This window comes from Oncorhynchus mykiss, chromosome 2, assembly GCF_013265735.2.
Source record: "Oncorhynchus mykiss isolate Arlee chromosome 2, USDA_OmykA_1.1, whole genome shotgun sequence".
Taxonomy (NCBI): domain Eukaryota; kingdom Metazoa; phylum Chordata; class Actinopteri; order Salmoniformes; family Salmonidae; genus Oncorhynchus; species Oncorhynchus mykiss.
The window spans coordinates 74,452,228-74,476,634 of record NC_048566.1 but is presented as its reverse complement, the minus strand read 5'-3'; the positions used below and the strand labels follow the sequence as shown (position 1 = coordinate 74,476,634).

General features: G+C 43.0%; 1 protein-coding gene across 8 annotated transcripts; it reads left to right on the top strand.

Moving 5' to 3' along the window:
* Positions 1-3,318: 3,318 nt before the first annotated feature.
* LOC110496063 (protein FAM107B) lies at positions 3,319-24,103 on the top strand. Of its 8 annotated transcripts, none has more exons than XM_021571746.2 (5): positions 3,319-3,535; positions 3,984-4,040; positions 19,588-19,762; positions 22,269-22,425; positions 22,675-24,103. In XM_021571746.2, exons 3-5 carry the CDS (start codon positions 19,635-19,637, stop codon positions 22,792-22,794), a joined length of 405 nt encoding a protein of 134 aa, XP_021427421.2. In that variant the 5' UTR covers positions 3,319-3,535; positions 3,984-4,040; positions 19,588-19,634; the 3' UTR covers positions 22,795-24,103. The 8 variants fall into 8 exon arrangements, with proteins under 8 accessions (XP_021427421.2, XP_036811404.1, XP_036811405.1 ...); XM_036955510.1 differs by having other exon boundaries at positions 3,335-3,535; positions 19,628-19,762; XM_021571755.2 differs by lacking the exon at positions 3,319-3,535 and adding an exon at positions 3,595-3,893.
* Positions 24,104-24,407: the final 304 nt, after the last annotated feature.

The window sequence follows — 24,407 nt, the reverse complement described above, 5'->3', positions numbered from 1 at the left end:
CAGGCAGCAAAGAGTCGTCTCCAGGTCTAGGTTGGCTCGCTCCGACTGGCCGTTGGACTATGGGTGAAACCCGGAGAACGGGCTGGCTGACAAACCAATGAGTGTGCAGAACGCCTTCTACCCTTGGCAGACTTCGGAGACTCTCGGGGGAACTCGGGTAGCCTCGGGTTCTCTCGGCAACAGAGCCGTTGGGGACTTCCAGGATGTCTCGAAGGCGAGGTGGAAGCCATGGGCGGGAGAGAGAACCTCCTCTCCTTCCTTGGCTCCCGTAGTCGCCCATCGATCCGAATGGTCAAGGCGATGAACGAGTCGCGATGCGTCGGTGGCAAGCTCGTCCTTTACTTACTCTATGCAGGAACATGTCGAACAGCGCTTCTGGGTTCCAGGCACTGTCAGCTGCCAACATGAGGAAATCCACTGCATAGTCTGCCACACTGTGGGAGTCTTGCCGAAGCTGGTGTAACTTCCAGATAGCCTCTCTCCCGGACAGTGGAGCCTCAAAAACTTTCTTAATCTTCGCCATGAACTCCTCCAGACTGAAGCATACTGAGGCTGACTGTTGCTTCCATACTGCCGTAGCCCAAGCGAGAGCCCTCCTGAAGTAACAAACGTTTATTAATAGAACAGGGGGCAGGCAAAATGACAAGTCAAGGTCAAGCAGAGGTCAGTAATCCAGATCAGAGTCCAAAAGGTACAGAACGGCAGGCAGTCTCGGGGTCAGGGCAGGCGGAGATCAATAATCCAGGGTGGTGTGACAAGGTACAGAATGGCAGGCAGGCTCAGGGTCAGGGCCGGCAGAATGGTCAAAACCGGGAAAACTAGAAAACAGGAACTAGAAAAAGACAAGAACAAGGGGAAAACGCTGGTAGGCTTGACAAACAAAATGAACTGGCAACAGACAAACAGAGAACACAAGTATAAATACACTGGGCATAATGGGGAAGATGGGCGACACCTGGAGGGGGGTGGAGATGTTATGTCCATCGTTAGATGAATGAGACCAAGGCGCAGCGTGGAAAGTGTTCATGATTTTTAATACTGAACTCCGACAAAACAACAAAATACAAAACCGAACGTCAAGTTCTGCAGGGCTAGACAGCCACTATGCAAAACAAGATCCCAAAATCTAAGGTTTGAAAAAGGGCTGCCTAAGTATGATCCCCAATCAGAGACAACGATAAACAGCTGCCTCTGATTGGTAACCATACTAGGCCAACAAAGAAATAGAAACATAGATTTGCCCACCCAAGTCACACCCTGACCTAACCAAATTGAGAATAAAAAAGTCTCTCTAAGGTCAGGGCAAGCACAATGACAGGTGAAACAGATCAGGGTGTGATAATGTTACTAATTTGTTTTTTCATTATGATCCCAGAGTTGATCTGTAACAGAGATATCTATGACAAAGTTCACATGTAGCTGTCTAAGTTTAGCGTCAGGCATTGATTTTCCATTCCTGAGGCTTGAAAAATTGTCACCATGGACATGGAAATGTCTTGATTGTATGGGTTAATGGTATCAACAGTGTTTAGGGTACATAAATTACCTGGTATTTACTTAGAAATGTACTAAGTAAATACCAGGTAATTTACTAATTTACTAATTTACTATTTACTTAGAAAGATACCAGTTGTATAAAATTATTTTATATATCAAGAATTACCCATTCATGACTTCCTTGTAAATGCCAGCTAATTTCTGTTTCATAAAATAAAGTATTCTAATGAACCACACAACTTTAACATTTTAGTCATTTCGCAGACGATCTTATCCAGAGCAATTAGGGTTAAGATCCTTGCTCAAGGGCATGCTTACCTTCCTACACTTAAACGTTTCCATGACAATCCTCAACTGAAAATGAAGTTAAGCAAGTCTTGAATAAACAATGACTACATTGCAAGACTATATGACTTCATATGACTGTCTGGATTTGAATCTGGTTTCATCTGCGCACAATAATAGAGTTTTAGCCCACTTAGCCAAAACCCAGGCATTAGTATAGGGACCTATTGCATGTCTTCAGGTTTAGGCAAGCTTACTCATCAGAGATCTTAGTGTACTTCTGTCGTCAGAAGCTCTGCATGAGTTATGCAATACAATATCAAGTAATACTTGCTCTCAATGATTAATCAGAGTCCTACCTTCTCTCACTCTCAATGATTAGTCATAATCCTAACTATGTACTTACACTATATTTAATTCCTATGATGTCTCTCTCTGTCTCCACCTGTTTCCTGAATGATGGAAGGCTGCAGTAACAGTGGTCTCTGGTGGGAGTGTCCTCTCAGTCAGTGGTGACCTCGTCATGACTCACTGCATTGTTCACACACGCACGCACGCACCACACACACACACACGCACACGCACACGCACTCGCACTCGCACTCGCACACACACACACACACATGCATATTGACACCATACACTCACACATAGACATTCTTTCACAATCTGCCACTCTGTTTATTATCTATACTGATTGCCTAGTCACATTTACCCCTACCTATATGTACATATACCTCAATTACCTCAACTACCTCATACCCCTGCATGTTACTCGGTAAGGTAATCCTTGTACATAGCCTCATCATTGTTATTTTATTATGTTACTATTAAAATGATAGATTTTTTACTTGTTAACTCTGCATTCATTGGAAAGGGCAAATAAGTAAGCATTTCATGGTAAAGTCTACACCTGTTGTATTCAAAGCATGTGACCAATAACATTTGATTGAACCCCTTTGGCCCCCTCTCACATGTTCAATCTTCAGTCTCCCCAACAACACACACAGAATCCTGGACCACCATGCCTATCAGTGGGCCTGGCCATGTGGTCACCGGGGAGATAGTAGCCTAGTCTGAAACGGGCAGATCTCTAGTGGTTTCAAACAGCAGCTTAAACAGGAGGAGGTAGCTGAGCAGACCCAGTAGTGGCTGATCTGTATGAAGATTAACTACTCTACCGCAGCAACATTTAGTCTGCTAACTAATACAATACAATACACACATGTTCTGATAATAGTTGGGATATTTAGCTGAACAAATTCAGTAACATTTTTGAGCGCAAACGTATAAAATTAGTAGATGAAAAGTAGCTTATTAACCTTAAAGGTTTTCTATGTAACGGATGGATGCACTCTTTATATGTGGGTGCCGCTCTGTATTGTGTGTTGCGCGCGCCATCTCCCAGCCACAGCCCATAGCTACCCTGCCACGCCCCGCCCCGGGCGTAAGGGGTCTCCCCCATAGAATGTAAAAAAAATATGTCTCTCCCGTCAACAGCTTGAGCAGATAGAGAAAGAGAGGAGGAGTATGACATCACAATGGCCCGCCCATTCAGCATTAATCTATATTTTCTATGGGTCCCGAGTGTGTATGTGTGTGCAGTTGAACAGTTTCGAAGGAGAAAGCAGAATAGCAGGAACACCTAAACGGAGAAGTGATCTGGAGACGCACCAATGAGGTTAAAAACCACGTTGTCCTTTTAATTATTAAACTAGTCCATTTGGAGAAGTAACGTCGGGATCGAGTTTAGGTAGGTGTGTGTGTGTGTGTGTGTGTGTGTGTGGGTGTGCGTGCGCGCGCGTTTTTGTTCTGTCTGAGCGCACAGTACACAAAGCAGTGCGCCTGCTTTGGTTATAACATACACATTGTGCCGCGTGTAGTGTTCGATATATGATTATCTAGTTTTGTTTAATATTCTTAAAACAAAGCCGCAATGATAAGTGTTGTATTGGAGGTTATAGAAAAAAACTGAAACTCGGGGCTCATTGTTGCTTCAGAAGTGCATGTTGTTTTTCTTACGAACGGGACAGTGAAGAAAGAAGCAGCATACATTTAGAATCAGGCCGTTGTTTCGCCCATCTGTCTGCCTCCAATCAATCCTTATAAACGTGAGGAAGTTTAACCTATGAAACATGTTATTTTAAATCTTATGAAGGAATGTGTGTGAGTGATTTTCTGTACTTATTTGATATCGACAGATAGGACTGCAGGCTACATATTGTTACTGAAGTGGGCTAAGATTCCCGCTTTATCAGGTAGGTGCCTTTTGTTATTTTGGAGTTGGATAGCTGAAGTCTGAGTGATCAACTGTTTATGAGATTGTGTGTGTCCCAGTGTTTGACAGCATCATATAGACATGCCATGATGAACTGCTCTGCTGTCTGGAGCACATGGCCCTAGTAATCACTGACACACTGGTCTATCATTGTCAACCAGAAATCCACTGTGTGTGTGTGTGTGTGTGTGTGTGTGGTCAGTAATAACATATAGACAAGGCTCCTTCTGACAGCTACAGTAGTCAAACTTGAACCATACTCAACTCAGAAGTATCTCATCGATCAGACAGAAGTGAAGCAAGGTATGGGAGAGAGTCAATCTCGAGGTCCATAAAATATTATATTCTACAGATACTATTTGGAATTGACTCGGAACTCAGAACCACATCGTAAGTAAACAAGTCATTGGGTCACAGAGGAAATAATTGTCTTGAGTAATTTCTCTGAAGTTCACGTACAGTAATCAGGGGCTGCCAGAGAGTTGGAGGGGATAAATATGAATAAAGGGTGAGCAAAAGAGAAGGAGATGGGAGAGATGAGTGAAATAGATGAATAAGAGAAAGGGAGAATATGAATGAGTGAGTTGCACTGTGTTCCAGAGTAGAGAGAGTGAGTGAGTGGGGAAGAGAGGGAAGTGCCAACACATGTGGTAGTCATTTAGAAGGCAGTTTGCTTTACATCTGTTTTCTGATCTTTGAACTACCCCCTCCTTTTCTCTCTTTTTCTCTCTCTATCTTGCTCTCGCTTCCCCTGATCCTGCTCTTTCTTTGTTCATCATGTTTCCCGTATGGGACACGGACACACACACACACACACACACACACACACACACACACACACACACACACACACACACGGGTTCCATGGGTTCTCCATGGAATGCAGACATATCATCATCCCCAGTGATATATCAAGGATATACATTACCAACTGCAACGTGCAGCAATACGCCACAAATAGATGTCTGTCTCAGGTATTCTGGAATGGAATGTGTCCCTGTCTCAGGTATTCTGGAATGGAATGTGTCCCTGTCACAGGTACTCTGGAATGGCATTGGTCCATATCGCCAGTATTCTGGAATGGAATGTGTCCCTGTCTCTGTTATTCTGGAATGGAATTTGTCCATATCTCAGAATGCACATGTGTGTTTAGGGCCCTCTAGGTATATACTGTACATCAATCAGTGTGCCATATTTCTCTGTGTCGCTGTGCGGTTGGAGTAGGACAACCATGTTCATTAGTCAGCAGACTATTCTGAGCAGACCTATACTGCCAATGCTGCACATACCTCCCTCTAGCTCTATCCTGGTCTAGTTCTCTCTCTCTCTCTGATTTAGTTTCCACTAACCTCCTCCCATATGATTAGCATTTATGAGCCGTAAAGTCTACCTTGTTGCTTATGTGTCTTTGTCTGCGTATTCGTGTGTTTCTTTGTGCAAAGAGCTGGTCTTTTAGGACTTGATCTGCCTCAGATGACTCCGCTAGAGTTGGAGGTTGTGAGTCTGATTGCCACATGCTCCACATATATATTTGTCTTGGATAAAATCATCTGATCATGTCATAATAAAGACTTGTCTTTGTTATGTGCTCTACAACCACTGGTTTCCTGACAGTAGATCACTTTGCTGAATAGGATCTGGATATATGTGTATAGGCTAGGCTAGGCTACATATGATACAGTGCAGATGCAAAGTTTGGTAACATAATGATTCTGTTACCAAACGTTGCATTTGTACTGTTCTTCAAGTGAAATGTGTTTTTGTAAAATGTTCTGTGTAAATTGTTAAACGTAGTCCTTGTGGATAGAGTTGTATGCTGTGTTAAAGTTTTGAATCAGCGTAATTCCTTTACCATGGAATTGCCCATAACCTAGAAGCCACGCAATGAAGTGATAGAACCCTAGAACACAAAGGATTTATTTACACCATGCTGGCGCTATGGTTGCCATGGATCCACATTATGGCGGCATGGGGAGGAGGGGGGGATCTCTCCCCTTCCCTCTGTGTGTACTAGACTTGATGATAGAGCTGAGGGCTGGAGGCGGTCACACACCTGCAACATGTTTTACTCTATCTTTCTGCCCTACAAATGGTGTTCATTAACATGAATAAAACAAAGGATGGGGCCATACAGCATGTGCTTACACACTTACACACCAACACAGTTGTATTATTACATATTCATACACTACAATCTCTGAATGTTTATAGCATGGAACAAAGACACGAATGCATGCACACGCACACAACTTCTCTATGGTGTTGCATTGATTTCTCTTCATTGGTTTAGGAGGCTCAATCAGAATAAAGTACCATTACCACACCAGCCACTCTATATTTAAAAGAAAATGGGTTTACACACTGACACACACACACACACACACACACACAGAAACACAGAGAGACTCTAAAAGCTCCCCTCCCAACAGTAAGAGAGCTCGTCGGGCTGAAGGATACAGGACAATGGGAGTTTGAGCTACATTCATTAGATTAACACCTAGGCTGAATCATATGATAAGACACATTATCCTGTATTATTTAACACACACACACACACACACACACACAGTCTTTCTTCAGAATGGAGGTACAGGACCGCATTACTGTACTCTTTGAGCTCAGTCAGAAACTAAAGTCACAAAGTAGGCCAACTAACTAACTGTTCATAGTTATTATAATGGGCAAGAGTTTCAGAGCCGTAATTTGTATTTGTATTTATTATGGATCCCCATTATCTGCTGCCAAGGCAGCAGCTACTCTTCCTGGGGTCCAGCAAAATTAAGGCAGTTTATACAATTTTAAAAACATTACAATACATTCACAGATTTCACAACACACGGTGTGCCCTCAGGCCCCTACTCCACCACTACAACATATCTACAGTACAAAATCCATGTGTACAGTGGGGCAAAAAAATATTTAGTCAGCCACCAATTGTGCAAGTTCTCCCACTTAAAAAGATGAGAGAGACCTGTAATTTTCATCATAGGTACACTTCAACTATGACAGACAAAATGAGAAGTCAAAATCCAGAAAATCACATTGTAGGATTTGAAATGATTTTTTTTGCAAATTGTGGTGGAAAATAAGTATTTGGTCAATAACAAAAGTTTATCTCAATACTTTGTTATATACCCTTTGTTGGCAATGACAGAGGTCAAACGTTTTCTGTAAGTCTTCACAAGGTTTTCACACTGTTGCTGGTATTTTGGTCCATTCCTCCATGAAGATCTCCTCTAGAGCAGTGATGTTTTGGGGCTGTTGCTGGGCAACATGGACTTTCAACTCCCTCCAAAGATTTTCTATGGAATTGAGATCTGGAGACTGGCTAGGCCACTCCAGGACCTTGAAATGCTTCTTACGAAGCCACTCCTTCGTTGCCCGGGCGGTGTGTTTGGGATCATTGTCATGCTGAAAGACCCAGCCACGTTTCATCTTCAATGCCCTTGCTGATGGAAGGAGGTTTTCACTCAAAATCTCACGATACATATCCCCATTCATTCTTTCCTTTACATGGATCAGTCGTCCTGGTCCCTTTGCAGAAAAACAGCCCCAAAGCATGATGTTTCCACCCCCATGCTTCACAGTAGGTATGGTGTTCAACTCAGCATTCTTTGTCCTCCAAACACAACGAGTTGAGTTTTTACCAAAAAGTTATATTTTGGTTTCATCTGACCATATGACATTCTCCCAATCTTCTTCTGGATCATCCAAATACTGGCTTAAGCAGGGGGACACGTCTGGCACTGCAGGATTTGAGTCCCTGGCAGCGTAGTGTGTTACAGATGGTAGGCTTTGTTACTTTGATCCCAGCTCTCTGTAGGTCATTCACTAGGTCCCCCCGTGTGGTTCTGGGATTTTTGCTCACCGTACTTGTGATCATTTTGACCCCACGGGGTGAGATCTTGTGTGGAGCCCCAGATCGAGGGAGATTATCAGGGGTCTTGTATGTCTTCCATTTCCTAATAATTGCTCCCACAGTTGATTTCTTCAAACCAAGCTGCTTACCTATTGCAGATTCAGTCTTCCCAGCCTGGTGCAGGTCTACAATTTTGTTTCTGGTGTCCATTGACAGCTCTTTGGTCTTGGCCATAGTGGAGTTTGGCGTGTGACTGTTTGAGGTTGTGAACAGGTGACTTTTATACTGATAACAAATTCAAACAGGTGCCATTAATACAGGTAACGAGTGGAGGACAGAGGAGCCTCTTAAAGAAGAAGTTACAGGTCTGTGATAGCCAGAAATCTTGCTTGTTTGTAGATGACCAAATACTTATTTTCCACCATAATTTGCAAATAAATTAATTAAAAATCCTAAAATGTGATTTTCTGGATTTTTTTCCCTAATTTTGTCTGTCATAGTTGAAGTGTACCTATGATGAAAATTACAGGCCTCTCTCATCTTTTTAAGTGGGAGAACTTTCACAATTGGTGGCTGACTAAATACTTTTTTGCCCCACTGTACGTGTGTGTATAGTGCATATGTTATCGTGTGTGTGTGTATGCATATGTATGTGCCTATGTTTATGTTGCTTCACAGTCCCCGATGTTCCATAAGGTGTAATTTGATCTGTTTTTTAAATCAAATTTTACTGCTTGCATTAGTTACTTGATGTAGTCATGGACTATGTAGTACTGTGCGCCTCCCATAGCCTGTTCTGGACTTTCTGTTCTGTTCTGGTGGCATGTCTTGTGGGCATATTAATATTATTAATATTATTAATATTAGCACTCTGTGGACATGCAAGGGCCAGCCGTGTCCCTTTTTGTGGCACCTGACCACACGACTGAACAGTACACCAGGTGCGACAAAACTAGGGCCTGTAGGACCTGCCTTGTTGATAGTGCTGTTATTATGGACAGACTTCTCCCCATCTTAGCTACTGTTATATCAACATGTTTTGACCATGACAATTTACAATCCAGGGTTACTCCAAGCAGTTTAGTCACGTCAACTTGCTCAATTTCCACATGATTTCGATTTAGTTGAGGTTTAGGGTTTAGTGAATGATTTGTCCCTGCGGCTCTTTGTTACATGTTGCAGTCATTTTAGTTGCTGTAGTAGCTGACATGTATAGTGTTGAGTTATCCGCATATATAGACACACTGGCTTTACGCAAAGGCAGGGGCATGTCATTAGCAAAGATTGAAGAAAGTAAGGGGCCTAGACACCTGCCCTGGGGAATTCCTGATTCTATCTGGATCATGTTGGACAGGCTTCAATTAAAGAACACCCTCTGTGTTCAGTTATACAGGTAACTCTTTATCCACAAAATAGTAGGGGGTGTAAAGGCATAACACATACATTTTTCCAGAAGCAGACTATGATCAATAAAATCAAAGCCGCACTAAAGTCTAACAAAACAGACCCCACAATCTTTTTATTATCAATTTCTCTCAGCCAATCATCAGTCATTTGTGTAAGTACTGTGCTTGTTGAATGTCCTTATCTATAAGCATGCAGAAAGTTTGTTGTCAATTTGTTTACTGTAAAATAGTACTATATCTGGTCAAACACCATTTTTTACAAAAGTTTACTAAGGGTTGGTAACAGGCTGATTTGTTGGCTATTTGAGCCAGTAAAGAGTGATTTAGGTAGCGGAATGACTTTTGCTTCCCTCCAAGCCTCGGGGCAAACACTTTCTAGTAGGCTTAAATTGAATCTATGGCAAATAGGAGAGGCAATATCATACGCTACTAAAAAATTACAACGCTTGTCTTTCGTAATTTGGTCAGATATACTTGGATATGTAGTATCAGTGTTTGTTGCTGGCATTGTCAACAAAAGTTACACCTATTGAGCTGCAATAATCACATAGCCAGTTGTGAAGAGAAAGAATCCTGCTAAAGCGTTCAATGCCACGATTCAGAGGGCACAGGGCCAGATATGATGGGTCTTTTGTTAGTGTCTAGCAGAGAGTCAATCAGCTCTTTAAAATCCAGTTTCAACTGTTCAGAGCTGCTCTTCATAATGTCATTAAAACCACATGGACTACGATAGAATCGATTTCCATGTCCTGGCGTAGTACATTCGGGAGCAACTTAGTAATTTCATTTACTCTCGCTCCTGGATAGGACATTGTTTTTGCATCAGGAACGGTCACAATTCTTACCATGGAGCTGCCCAAAATCACGGCTGGCGAGAAGGATGAGGAAATCCGTCCACTCCCATGCTTCACAGGATTCGAAGAACCCTTTATGGACTGGCGAGAGGCAGGATAACTTGAGCCCGTTGCTCCCTGCGCCTGGTGCAGGCCTCCGACAGATGGAGAAGGCCCGCTCGACCCAGAGCAGGGACAGAAGATTGACGACTTCAAAATCGTAGTAGTAGGCACTGAGGCTGCAGACACAGGCACCAGGACGGCAAAACTATTTGTTGTTTGCTTCCGCTTCGGGCCTCTCGTTGGGAGTGTAGACTGCTTTGCATGAGGCCGCTGCCTTCGACTTCCACAGCTCGTAACATGCGACCATCGTTGATTTGCCTTGCTCCTCTTGCTGTGCACCTTTAACTCCACTATCTGATGGGAGAGCTCCGGGCAACACCGGCCAGTCAGATAATGACAAACGACAAGTCGGAGATGCACCCAACAAGCGTGAACGCTGTCCAACCACCGGTATAGAAAATGTTAACATTCCACTCTGCATTTTCCCCAGTTTCTCACATAGACTGGCAACCTGTGTGATCAAGGAATCCACCTCAAGCCTATAATCCTCGGGCAAGCAAACAATTGCCGCATTGGAATTCTGAGTGATCCGTTTTTTCCCAAAACAAAGCTTAGAACCGTTCATTTTTTTTCTCCAGACAAAGAGGGCTCCATTGCAAAACTCATCTGGTACCAACTTTGTTAGCTTGATGACTAGCAGCTTAGCGTCTCTGTCAAGCAGTATATTGAAAATAGCTTGTTGACAAAAAAGATTGAAAACATTTTTTGTCTGTATATTGTGTTTTGCTACATTACAACTCCTGATTTGTGCTGCAATTTACAACAAAACACAAAAGAGAACAAAGACAGTGTATGATGATAACTCCTATTAGTCTGCTTTTGGGACACCTGGTTGTTTGGTGACCAATGTGTTCAATTAGTGTTTGTGGTTGTGTATCATTACCCTGTTCTGTGTGTGTGTTTTTGTGCCCCTGTGGTGCATGTGCATGTGTATCTGTCTGTCTCTCACTGTTATGGTATCAAACATGTTGCTAATGGAAACAGTTGTTGTTGATGCTGTTTTTTGCAGCAGCATGTAAACAAAGGAGACCTAATCCGCGCTACCATACCATCCATCCAATCAGGGCTTAGCTCACAATAAGAGATCTGCATGGGTCTGACTGTCTGTTCAAACGGTGTGTGCGTTTGTTGAAGTAAGGTCATTCCTCCTCGCGGTGGTGTCTGACCTAAAGTGAAGAGATATGGCTGGTCAGATATACCTTAAGCATTCCTATGCTCACATGTGTTGGTCCCATCTGTGAGGGGGTATATGTGACCCATAGAGCTGCCATTGTGTCAGGGGGACAGGAGAGAGGGACAGCTGCCACCCAAAACAGCCCCCTCTACCCCACCCCCATCATTTGTGAGGCTGGTGTCCAGCAGGGGTGTGTGTGTGTGTGTGTGTGTGGGGGGGGGGGGGGGGGTTATGAACAGGCTTTGATTTCCCCTTGTCTGTCTGGAGGACAATATATGGTTAGTTACACAGCCACCTGTGTATTTCACTCTACTATCCTCTGTTCTCTGAGGTGTGTACTGTATGTGTGGATGGGGCCGTGCTCCAGTACAATAGTTCTGCAGGTTCATCACATTCCTATGGCGGGACTCAAACTGATGCCTCTGCTCTTTCAATGAGCTCCATTCACTCTTTATTCTGCCTCTGACCCTGCCAGTCATAATGTGTGTGAGTGTGTGTATGATAACACAAGCCTCTCCTTGAAAAATAACCCTTAACAATGGGGGAGGAACATGACTTCACTTTTCCCTCCCAGTATATCTATTTTGTGTCAAACTAAGAGATATGCTAAAGCTCATGGATAAATACCACACTCAGTGCCTCAGAAAATCTGTTGAGTTAAAACAGACAGTTTGTCTTCACAGGTTTCAGAGATACATTGGGTTTTAATGTAGAACTGGGACCAACGAGTTAGCTAGTTGGTTAGTTAGGTAGTTAGCTAGTTTGGTTGGTTAGTTACTTAGTATGACACAGAAAGCTCCTAACAACAGGAAGTACACATTAAGTGGAGCCATCTCACTGTACAGTGTGGAGATTGCCCCACAGGAATATGCCTGGGTGTGGCAAAGAGAGGGATAGGATCTCTGTACAGATAGGTTTATGAACAAAGCTACATATATCCTTTGCTATAAACCCAACGTTGAATTGCATTGAATTCATTATACTGTATGTCGGGCAGAGATGAGCGTTTGAATCAGGAATGTTTCCTTTCACGACCTCTACAAGCCAAAACGTGAAATGAAATAACCGGGTGGTCCTTTTGGCGGTAGGAATGTGAGACAATATATCCACCGGAAAGTACAATTACATCATGTGCACAAGATGAAAATACATGCACTAGCACATGCTTCAGGTGATATAAATCTGAACACACTACCAGCACTTTGAAATGTTGATGAAATTATACTATATATGGATATATTATCTCAAATTCCTATCGCCAAAAGGAACAACCGCACGGGCAACCGGTAAAGTATGTTAACATTTCATTTTATTCAATGTTCTGGCTTGTAGAGGTCGTGAGAGGAAACGTTCCTGATTCAAACAGTCATTTCTGCCCGACGTAGAATTAAATCCTAACTCGAGCCGCTCGTACACTCTTACCATGGCATGTTAAATGCTCAGGTCATGGTTGGGAAATGCTGCTGTTGCACTTTCACTTCCCAGAAAAGACAAGTTTGCACAAGCTGCAATGGACAAGAATGGTGTACTTGAGGAAACCAACATTCACTGTGCCTGTAGACATGATGTTGTGGTGTGTCTCTTGGCTGGTAGCTATACTGCTAAATCCCTCAGTGGAAGGCTGACACTGATAGGATGTGTTGTACTTGGGCTGTCTCACTGTTTTCACTGTTCCCTGAGGAATGACATCAGGGCTGATTAGAGTTCACAAATGTTCCATTTCACTGTTTCAGTATTCCCAGTGTTATGAATTTACAGCCTTACAGGGCTCCTCCTAGTGAACTGAAGTGACGTTTGTAGTTCAGTTCACATTCCTAGTGTCTGACACAGAGCATGCCTGGCATGACTCACTCAGCTCTATGTGGGTGTGTGTTCTGAGAAAAGTTTGATGTATAGAACCAGAACCCCAATTTGACATCATTCAGTGTATGTGTGAAGGGAGCGGTGATCTCCCAGCAGTCATTCAGGGAAGAGACCCTAAAATTCCAGCCCTCTCATCAGCCCCTTCAAATTCGAGCTCTGGGACAGGAAACACTAACCAAACCTCAGTCACCCGAAACGCATTCTGGGTGTGTGCGCTTCGTGTGGGGACCTGAGTGAGAAACAACATCTGAGCTGCTAAATGTCACTGTTCCACATATTCCTCCGTTCCTCCTCCTCCTCCTCCTCCTCCTCCTCCTCCTCATCTCTCCTCTGTCAGTTAGAAGGCTGTATATCTCTATCTTTTTCTCAGGGTTTTCTTCATAGCTAAATGTTTTTATTTATTTTTTATTTCACCTTTATTTAACCAGGTCGGCCAGTTGAGAACAAGTTCTCATTTACAACTGCGACCTGGCCAAGACAAAGCAAAGCAGTGCGACATAAACAACAACAGAGTTACACATGGAATAAACAAACGTACAGTAAATAAATATATAGAAAATCTATATACAGTGTGTGCAACTGTAGTAAGTTTGGCAACGAATAAGTGGTGGTGGGTACTACCCACAGTGGTGGGTAGTATATGGGGCTTTGGTGACAAAACGGATGGCACTGTGATAGACTGCATCCAATTTGCTGAGTAGAGTGTTGGAGGCTATTTTGTAAATGACATCACCGAAGTCATGGATCGGTAGGATAGTCAGTTTTACGAGGGTATGTTTAGCAGCATGAGTGAAGGAGGCTTTGTTGCGAAATAGGAAGCCGATTCTAGATTTAATTTTGGATTGGAGATGCTTAAAGTGAGTCTGGAAGGAGAGTGTACAGTCTAACCAGACACCTAGTTATTTGTAGTTGTCCACATATTCTAAGTCAGATCCGTCAAGAGTAGTGATGCTGGACGGGCAGGCGGGTGCGGGCAGCGATCGTTTGAAGAGCATGCAATTAGTTTTACTTGCATTTAAAAGCATTTGGAGGCCACGGAAGGAGTGTTGTATGGCATTGAAGCTCATCTGGAGGTTTGTTAGCACAGTGTCCAAAGAGGGGCCAGAAATATACAAAATGGTTTCGTCTGCATAGAGGTGGATCCGAGAATCACCAGCAGCAAGAGTGACATCATTGATGTATACAGAGAAGAGAGTCGGCCCGAGAATTGAACCCTGTGGCACCCCCATAGAGACCACCAGAGGTCCGGACAACAGGCCCTCCGATTTGACATACTGAATTCTATTTGAGAAGTAGTTGGTGAACCAGGCGAGGCAGTCATTTGAGAAACCAAGGCTGTTGAGTCTGCCAATAAGAATGCGGTGATTGACAGAGACGAAAGCCTTGGCCAGGTCGATGAAGACGGCTGCACAGTATTGTCTTTTATCGATGGTGGTTATGATATCATTTAGGACCTTGAGCGTGGCTGAGGTGCACCCTTGACCAGCTCCGAAACCAGATTGCATAGCGGAGAAGGTACGGTGGGATTCGAAATGGTCGGTGATCTGATTGTTAATAACTTGGCTTTCGAAAACTTTAGAAAGGCAGGGTAGGATAGATGTAGGTCTGTAACAGTTTGGGTCTAGAGTGTCTTCCCCTTTGAAGAGGGGGCTGACCAGCGGCAGCTTTCCAATCTTTAGGGTTCTCAGACGATACGAAAGAGGTTGAACAGGCTAGTGATAACGGTTGCAACAATTGCAGTGGATAATTTTAGAAAGAGTGGGTCCAGATTTTCTAGCCCAGCTGATTTGTAGGGGTCCAGATTTTGCAGCACATTCAGAACATCAGCTATCTGGATTTGGGTGAAGGATAAATGGGGGAGGCTTGGGCAAGTTGCTGTGGGGGTTGCAGAGCTGTTGACCGGGGTAGGGGTAGCCAGGTGGAAAGCATGGCCAGCCGTAGAAAAATGCTGATTGAAATTCTCGATTATCGTAGATTTATCGGTGGTGACAGTGTTTCCTATCCTCAGTGCAGTGGGCAGCTGGGAGGAGGTGCTCTTATTCTCCATGGACTTTACAGTGTCCCAGAACCTTTTGGAGTTTGTGCTATAGGATGCAAATTTATGTTTGAAAGCTAGCCTTTGCTTTCCTAACTCCCTGTGTATGTGTGTGTTGTGTGTTGTTGTGGGGGGTAGGGGGGCATATCTCTCCCTCTCACTCTGAGGGCATCAGAACTACATGAACAAAGTGAAAGGGGTTCTCTCAACCTACGACCTTGCAATAAGCAAGTGTAATTTCCCATAATTTAGATTATTTTAGTCTAAATCATCTCACAACTTGCACTCAACTGTCATTGTTCCACCATCACCATGGTGACCAGTCATCACTCACACCCTCGGCACCAGGCCAACAACAGAAAGTTTGTGTGTGCATGCCGACATACGTGAGTGTGTGCGTGCATGTCTGTTGAAACTTGTAGTGCTGCTGTTAGTTCAGACCCAACGAAGAGCAAGCAATGCTGATGCAATATCCTAGTGCAGCACTCTGTGTGCTGTGCCAGGACTGTCATTCAATTAGCCCTAATGCAGCCTGCAAGGGCAGACACAGGGACGCACATGCACACCTCCTTTACACACACACACCTCCTTTATACACACACTCACACCGTCATTCCCTCCTTTCCTTCCTCCCTCTCACTCTTTCCTACTTAGAAATATAAACACAAATGGACACCCAATCAGAAAGTGCTCATCCATTAGTTCACTCATTAGTATTTCTTTTGAGATGTTGACACCCTCTGATTCTCCCTGTCTCTATCTCTCTCTGTTTATTTTTACCTTTCACCCCTATCTCCTACCCGCTGGTTTCCCAGTGTCACTCACACACAGGATGTGAGGTCATAGTCGCGTAGAGGTCGTGGCAGGGGTGACATACAAAGAGTAAAAAAGAAGATGAAAACTGCAGTTTGACTCCTCTCCTCTCCTCTCCTGTGTGGGCAGTACAACAGTGTCCTCTGAACATATAGCAGTGTGTTTACAGTGTTAGTTCCTCTGTGTTGAGGTTGTCGGACATAACTGGATCTCAATTGCATGCTCGTCTCATCCTCTCTACTTGCCTCCTCCTAGGTCCCTCCCCTCTGACATTCTCCTCCAATGGGTTTTGAGTGTGAGGCAAGAGGACGCGAGAAGTATGCAATTGAGATTCTCAAATAAAAGCTGTCTGGTTCCTACACCTATAAAAATGAAGGAGCTATTTTAATTGGGATGCCTGGAATAGCAGGAAGTGCACTCCAGAAAAGTAATGTACACACACGCACACACACACACACACACACACACGGTGTTGAAAGCTTTGACCTATAAATGGTGATTGGGTCTTAGTGTTGACAGATATGTCCCACAGGATAAGGTGTGTGTGTGTGTGTTTACTGTCATGTGTGTCACCTTCCTAGGCAAAGGATTCATCTGGGGAGTATGACCACACAGACGGTTGAGTGACCAACTAGATGGGAAAGAAAGGAGCTCTCTGTGACAGTATTGTAGTGCTCAAGTCTGGTGGCAGTATGTTACACCTCTCTGAATGTCTGTCTGTCTCAGGCAAGAAGGGAGAGGACATGTCTCCATACTCTTCCCTTTTATTATTTTTTAAAAACCACAGGTAGATTTTCCGAACTATATTTTCACCAGTCCAGTCGTCCTTGATAATTGGTCACGAAGAAAAGGAGATGAAAAGGAGATGAGGATAGTAAAAGCAGACTATTGAGATGTAGCCCGTCTGGGACTTTAGAGGGGACAGTAGTTGAGCGTTGGCCCTTTCAACTCCCTACGTCACTTCCTTTTCCCATGAGGCGAGGAAGTGGAACTGCCACCAGATGTGTTAAAGCCAAACTGATGCTTTTAACACCCCCCACCTGCTTGCTCCACTACCCACCCCTGCTCTCACTTACGGTTATTGCTTTTGATGTACACAATCAGCACATGCACACCCACAGCACAGACACGCATACACACAGAATGCATGAGCACACACACTATTGCCTTCATATGAAATACACAGGGGTTATGTGTAGTTATGACGGCAAAACGTTTTGTTTTGTTCAAGTGCAATGTCTGCACATGTATACCCCACACGGTGTAAAAAACAATAGTCTCATCTCTCACATAATGGATCTAAGTATCATCTTTCTGTTTTTCTTTGTCGACTGTTCCTCTCTGAGGATGTTCCTCTCATGCAAATTATTTATCGACTGTTCCTCTCATGCAGATACTTAGTACATCTGGCCCTCATCAAGAGAAAAACCCCATCCAAAACGTGTGGGAGACATGGTTGTTTATCCGTCTCTTTGTTATGTAACTGGCTCTTTGTTATGGTCTTCACTGGGATGTGAGGCAGCAGCGAACTCTAGTGGTGAGATAGAAACATTACATATCTTCCGGGCACTTGTTTTTAATGGGACATACAGTATTACAGCTCCATGCTTGTGATTTTATTATTGTTGTTGTACTTTCGGCTTACATACAGAATCAACTTTCAATTTATGATGTTTAGAACTTATGTTTTTTTATTTTTTATTATGAATTAGGCTGCAGATGGGGTGTTTTTGGTCATGTAGCCTACACTGCATGATGCTGATGATCCATTCTGAGAAATGCTTCTTATGTCATAGGCTATGAAATGTTACTATTACCTAAGTAATGCCCACAGTTCTAACATCAGAGTACTTTTGGCCTAGGCTACTAATTCATAGAAACACATACACATTGGAATGCGACCAATTATACACCTAGCTCACCTTGGAACTCTGAGAAAGAGAATAGCTTGTTGTCGGTTATTTGACGTTTCCAGAGTGTGTGTGTGTGTGTGTGTGTGTGTGTGTGTGTGTGTGTGTGTGTGTGTGTGTGTGTGTGTGTGTGTGTGTGTGTGTGTGTGTGAGTAAGGGGAGGGGAGGGCGTGTGTGTAGTGGGCTGCATCTGTGTGTGTGTAGTGCATCTCATCAAAGCTCATTCCAACCAGAGGCGCCATTCTCCCCTCAGTAGAATAGCTGCGTGCACACAGACCAGCAGGAGCTCCTCTGTTTTCTCTTCTCCTGTCCAGAGGTCATACCAGGCTATTGATAGTACAGTACCACTATTATTATTATTATTATTATTATTATTATTACTACTATGACTTCAAATCAATAGTCCAGATGGCAACTATGTGTAGAATGCCAGTTTTTCCTCACCTCCTGCAGGGTAAGTTGGAGAGTTTGTAAAATGTGCGTTGTTTGATGAACACTTGACGCCTTCTAGCCGGTCTTATTATGCATATGTTTTACTGATATAAGTGTATCTCATAACTTTTTTATACCTGGCTATGGTAATGAATGGATACGGGGTTAGATTTTTGCATGTCTGTGTGGGTACTGTTATCCTGATTGTCAGTAGTTGTGGCGTTATGAAGTTATCTGTGTCGGGATAGCCATATTTCATGTTTTATAATCAGTTTTCGAATACAATGGATTGTCTCCAAGGGGGGAAAGGGTCTTGGACACACAAATCAGCTGTAGGCTATATGAAATAGATAGAGCATCTATCTAGAACATATAGGCTACTATCCATACATAGCACTCATTCATTTGGTGGGTGCAGGAAATTGTGCTCTGATGATCTGAATAGATTACCAAATGTATGATATGGAAATGTGTCGCCTTTATATTTGGATATTGAAAGCAGTTTGTGAGAATAGATCATGAGATGAACTCCCTGATTGATGTCTGATTGGCTTAGCAACTAGTATTCTATGTGTGTAGTAATATATCCCAATGCAATCTCTGTATAGTATTTTAAATACAGAATATCCATACAAAGAAGTGGAGATTTGTATATGTTTGTATTGTTGTTCTCAGAACGACATTTGAGAAACCTGCAGTGAGAGCAGTCTGTCTGTATGCAGATATGGTTCTCCTTATGGAGAATATAACATTCCTGTGGTGGAAGGGAATGATTATGTAACTCCAGACTCTGCCATCAGTAGTGGGGGTCGTAATGTCTGGGCACAGAAACACACAATGCCTTAAAACAGCTACATGTAATGGTGCCTACAGTGAGGTGTGATTTTAGAATGTGTGTGTGCGTATGTGTGTGTATATATGTGTGTGAGAGAGAGAGAGAGAAAGAGAGAGAGAGAGAGAGAGAGAGAGAGAGAGAGAGAGAGTGAGTGTGTGCTTGTGTAGTTAACCATTACAGTAGTAAATTAATCAAGTAAATTAATCATATAATAAATGACTAATAACAAAATGAATCCCCTCAGATCGGTGTGTGGACACAGGTCTGTCTCTGTCTCTGGGCAGGAGTGTAATGGCCGAGCCGGACTATCTGGAGGGGGACTGTGAGGAGCTGATCAAACCCAAGAAACTGTTGAACCCAGTCAAGAGCTCCAGAAACCACCAGGACCTCCATCGAGAACTCATGATGAACCAAAAGAGGTGAGGGTACTGGGGGCAACACTGGGGCAACACAACACACACTTCACCTCTCCTTCTTCCCCTCCATTTCTCCTGTTTCTACTGCATTTTCTTTCCCAGTTGTCTGATTCCCAGATCCCTGTCTTACTCAAAAGAGGGAAACTGTAAATAAGTTTCTATTCATCAATGGAGGATAAACACCAGTTTAGCTTCCATTGACTGACCCACACAGGGCTTATCACTGTGTAATGGTAGACATAAATCCTGGCTGAGGATGGATGAAGTCCAAGACAATGAGGGTGGTTATGAACAGTTTATAGCCCTCACCTTCAACTCAGACATTTGACTGTGTGATCTATCAGAGGTTTATGATCACTTACCGTTTCTGTTCATAATCCAGTGTTTCCTCGGGGTCAGATAGGTTGTCCTACATCTATTGGTTAAGGTTAGGATAGAGGTTTTAGTTAGCTGATCCTAGATCTGTTGTTGGGACTGTGTGACAGTGTTCTACTGCGGTGTGTTGCTATGCTATGACATCCTGTATCGGGGGTACCCCCAGGGGAGACGCATCACAGTAGTGTTATGTCAACCTTTATGCATGAAACTTTAATAAGAACTATTATATAAAACCTTTAGTGCATTCTGCTGTCTCAGAACTATTACGTAAAAACATGCTCTTACTGCACGGAAATGTTCCTCCAACCCGAACACTTTCAATATTAGTATAGCACAGAAGCACACGACAATCACAATCTATAACTTTTACAATTTATAATGGTGTTTCCGGTGAAAAGCTCTGCCTCTGCACTGAGTGGGTGGGTAAAATAAATGGGTGGGTCTTGGTAAATTCAGAATTGTATTTTAGATTTTTTTGGGCTGAATGTTTTTGTAGTACCTTCAGTTGCCACTGGGAAAGATGTAAGTTACAGAATGGTCCGTGGCAGCAAATCACACTGGTTATGAGTGCATGCTCATTTGCGTTCATGTGTGACTGTGTGTGCGTGTGTTTGATAGCTTCAGTGCTGACGCTCAAGTCTGTCTTTTCTCATGTTGCTATGCTATGCTATATATCAACACACACACACACACACCAACACAGTGTGTACTGTTGACAGATGTTACATCACTGTGCCCTGCCTGTTAGCACGCTGCACAGAACCATGTGCATTATGGACATGAACACAGGGCTCTGGAATATGGAGGGATGGAGAGAGGGGGGAAAGAGTTAGAGGGAGTGGGTTAGGGGTGAAATAGAGATGGACAAGAATTGTGTTTGTGTTATGTGTGTTTCAGTGTTGGTATGAGGTATATATGTTAGACTCTATTGATTTAGAAATTAAATGAAAGAGGAGCTGTTTTGACTGGGTTTTAGTATTCTTTGTGAGGGGAAAAATACATAGGAGAGTGGATAGGAGAGGAGAAGGAGAGGAAGAGGATGGAGAGAAATGTTTGGGGTGTAGCGGATTAGTGATGATGAGAGAGATGGATGGTTGAGAGAAAGAGAGATGAATGGATAGATGGAGGGAGAGAGAGAGGGGGAAGGGAACATTGTGCAAGGAGGATTAGAACACCATCTCCCACAGAGGGTCTCTCACTCTCCTCAACTACCTCTGATGTTCAGTCACACATACACACGCGTGTGCACAAAGAAGAGAACTGCATCTTTGAGACTAATTTAACCTCTTTTGAAATCACTTACTCAGTTCAGGCTGAAAAAAAGTTGAAATGTACAGGGATGGAGGTCAGGCTATATATAACACACACGGTTCTATCCTACTAGATATTGTCTATTCAGAACACTCATTTACGTTCTCCTGTTTTTGTCCTACTGAACAACATTTTCAATTAAAACCAGGGCAATCAATAATGTAGTTAGACACTGCATGAATGAATTGAAAACAACAGTGTTTGAGGGTTCAGATTTTAGGCTTTAATATAATGGTGATATTGTAGTCATCTCACTAATAGGTGTTTGTACTCTTTCAGATTGAATATCTGAATCCTAAACCCCGAACTTTACACAGTAGTATAACAACAAAACGTAAACGCCTGTTTCATCAATGGCATGTCATCTCTGGCAGAAGGGACAGCTCAATGAAAGAAAGGGATAGCTATATTAGGAAAGAGGTTGATATGATTTGTAGACAGGCGGATACTTTTGATTGATTGATATTCACTAATTGTGTGTCTCAACACTGATCTGTGTGTATGGTCAAGTCAAGACCCGCCGCCATCATACATTTCATCACATAATCTCAATCTCCTAGTCCCAATGCCAATTCCTGTCCAGTCCAGCCATGGCCCCTAGCTTGCCTAACATTACTAGATGTAGGCTAATCTGGGATGGCTTAGCTTTATGTAACTCTCTCTGAATATGAAGTGACAGATAGATCAATGTAGAACTGCCTGTCTCTGTCCGTACTGTAATCAGGTCAATTATTAGTTGTGTGTGTCTGTGTCAGTAAAGTGCCTTGTCATTGGCTGTGGAAGTACTATAATAACATCTGTGATTGGTTGCTTCTCCAAGGGGCCTAGCTCCCCAGAACAAACCAGAGCTCCAGAAGGTTCTGGAGAAGAGAAAGAGAGAGCAGGTCCTCAAGGCCCAGAGGGAGGAGCAGGAGGCACACACCAAGAGGAGCGACCTGGAGATAGAGCTCATGAAGAGACAACAGAAACTAGAACAGGTAGACACACACACACACACACACACACACACACACACACGCATGCACGCACGCACAGACACACACACACACACACACACACACACACACTGTGTTACTCATACACACCCAACACTGTAAAGATGGACAGACTGACAGCATTTGAGAAAATACATTCAGAGAGAGAGGGAAAGGACAGTTAGGGATCACACACAAGCTAACATGTACTTGTACATGTACCTAACTTTCTTGTCTATCTTGTATGTTTAGCTTGAGTTGGACCAGCAGAAGGATGAGGAGGAGCAGGAGAACACCCCTGAGTTTGTGAAGATGAAGAGCAACCTGAGAAGGACCAAGCAGGAGGTCAATGGGGAGGAACTTACCACTTAGGGAGCCACGGGTGGTGTGTTTGTGTGTGTGGAAAAATAGAAAGCAACTGTGTACTGTACATAGAGGAGTGTTTGTGCATATGTGAGGGTGTGTGCCTGTGTGCAGACTCAATGGCACATGTTATCTGATATGGACTTCCTGATTTATCTGACCCTGTTGAGAAAGACTTAAAGACTACAGACCAATTTGTCTGCCCACTACAGACCAGCAGTACTACATACCTCTCTGTCTGTCCACTACAGTACTCCCCTCACCACAGTACTCACCTCACCTCAGCCAGAGAGGAGCCACCTGTACTCACCTCAGCCTCTCCACTCAACACACAGGGACAGAGAGGAGACTTAACATGAATGTGCTACACGTGAAGAACAGCCAGTCAATCTTCTGGGGAGGTCAGATGCAGGGACCAACAGAACCAACACAGAGTTTCCATTCCCTCTGTCTCCTGTCCACCCTTCTCTCCAGCCACAGAAAGCTCTCCTTTATGTTGTTGTTGTTTTCATTATCAGAACCCAGAATGGAAAAGCGGACACTGGATGGACTCTTGAAGCTGTGTTTTGTAAAAATGCCAAATTAATGTACTGTTGTTATTTATGTTTATGTTTTTAGTATTTTAGCCCCATGTAGGGAGATATAGACACCTCAGATTAGTTTTACAGCTCAGTGTGTGGAGCGTGAACAGAGGGATATACGACAAAGCAGGATCAATGAGTCAGCCAGCTAACATTGATAAACCAGAAATAACTTTGATTTTCTGGATAATTAAGAGATTCTAATTTCCGATATGTGTTTTTGGTTGTTAAGTCAATTAGAGCATGCCATTTCAAAAGTATAAAAAAAAGTAAGTTATTTCAGAATATTTGGGCAAGTTAGCTGGCCAAGTCATTGATCCTACTTTGTAGTATATCCCTCAGGAGAGGACATGTGTGTGGTTGTGTGAAAAAAACACCCAAATAGTTATTTTTATTTTCAACATGCCACTTCTTCAGCTAATGCTATTTGAAGCAATACTAGAACTCCCCAAAGTGTGCAAGTAGTCTTTTATTTCTATAATTCTAGTAAATAGATTTTTTTTAATGAATAAAGGGGATTTTAAACTAGTCTTATTTTGGATGTGTGGTCGGCAGAGATGATGTCATATACCAGGAAGTAAGTGCACATGGGAGCCAACTTTTCCAATAATTGCATTTGGTTCTATGCTTCGTTTATGTGCTTCTCTGAATCTCTGGGTAAGATTGTAAGACAATCCTCTCCTCTGTCCCTCTGCAGATTTTAACATCTTATTTTAAATAAATATCATTTAACTGCTCACACTCCTCTGTGTGTCGTTCTTCAAAATGTGCTTATATATACTGTACCAGTCAAAAGGTTGGACACACCTACTCATTGAAGGATTTTTCTTAATTTTTTTGTATTTTCTACATTGGAGAATAAGACATAAAAACTGTGAAATAACACATATGGAATCACGTAGTTACCAAAAAAGTGTCAAACAAATCTAAATATATTTGAGATTTGAGATTCTTGAATGTAGCCACCACTTCCTTGATGACAGCTATGCACACTCTTGGCATTCTCTCAACCAGTTTCATCTGGAATGCTTTTCCAACAGT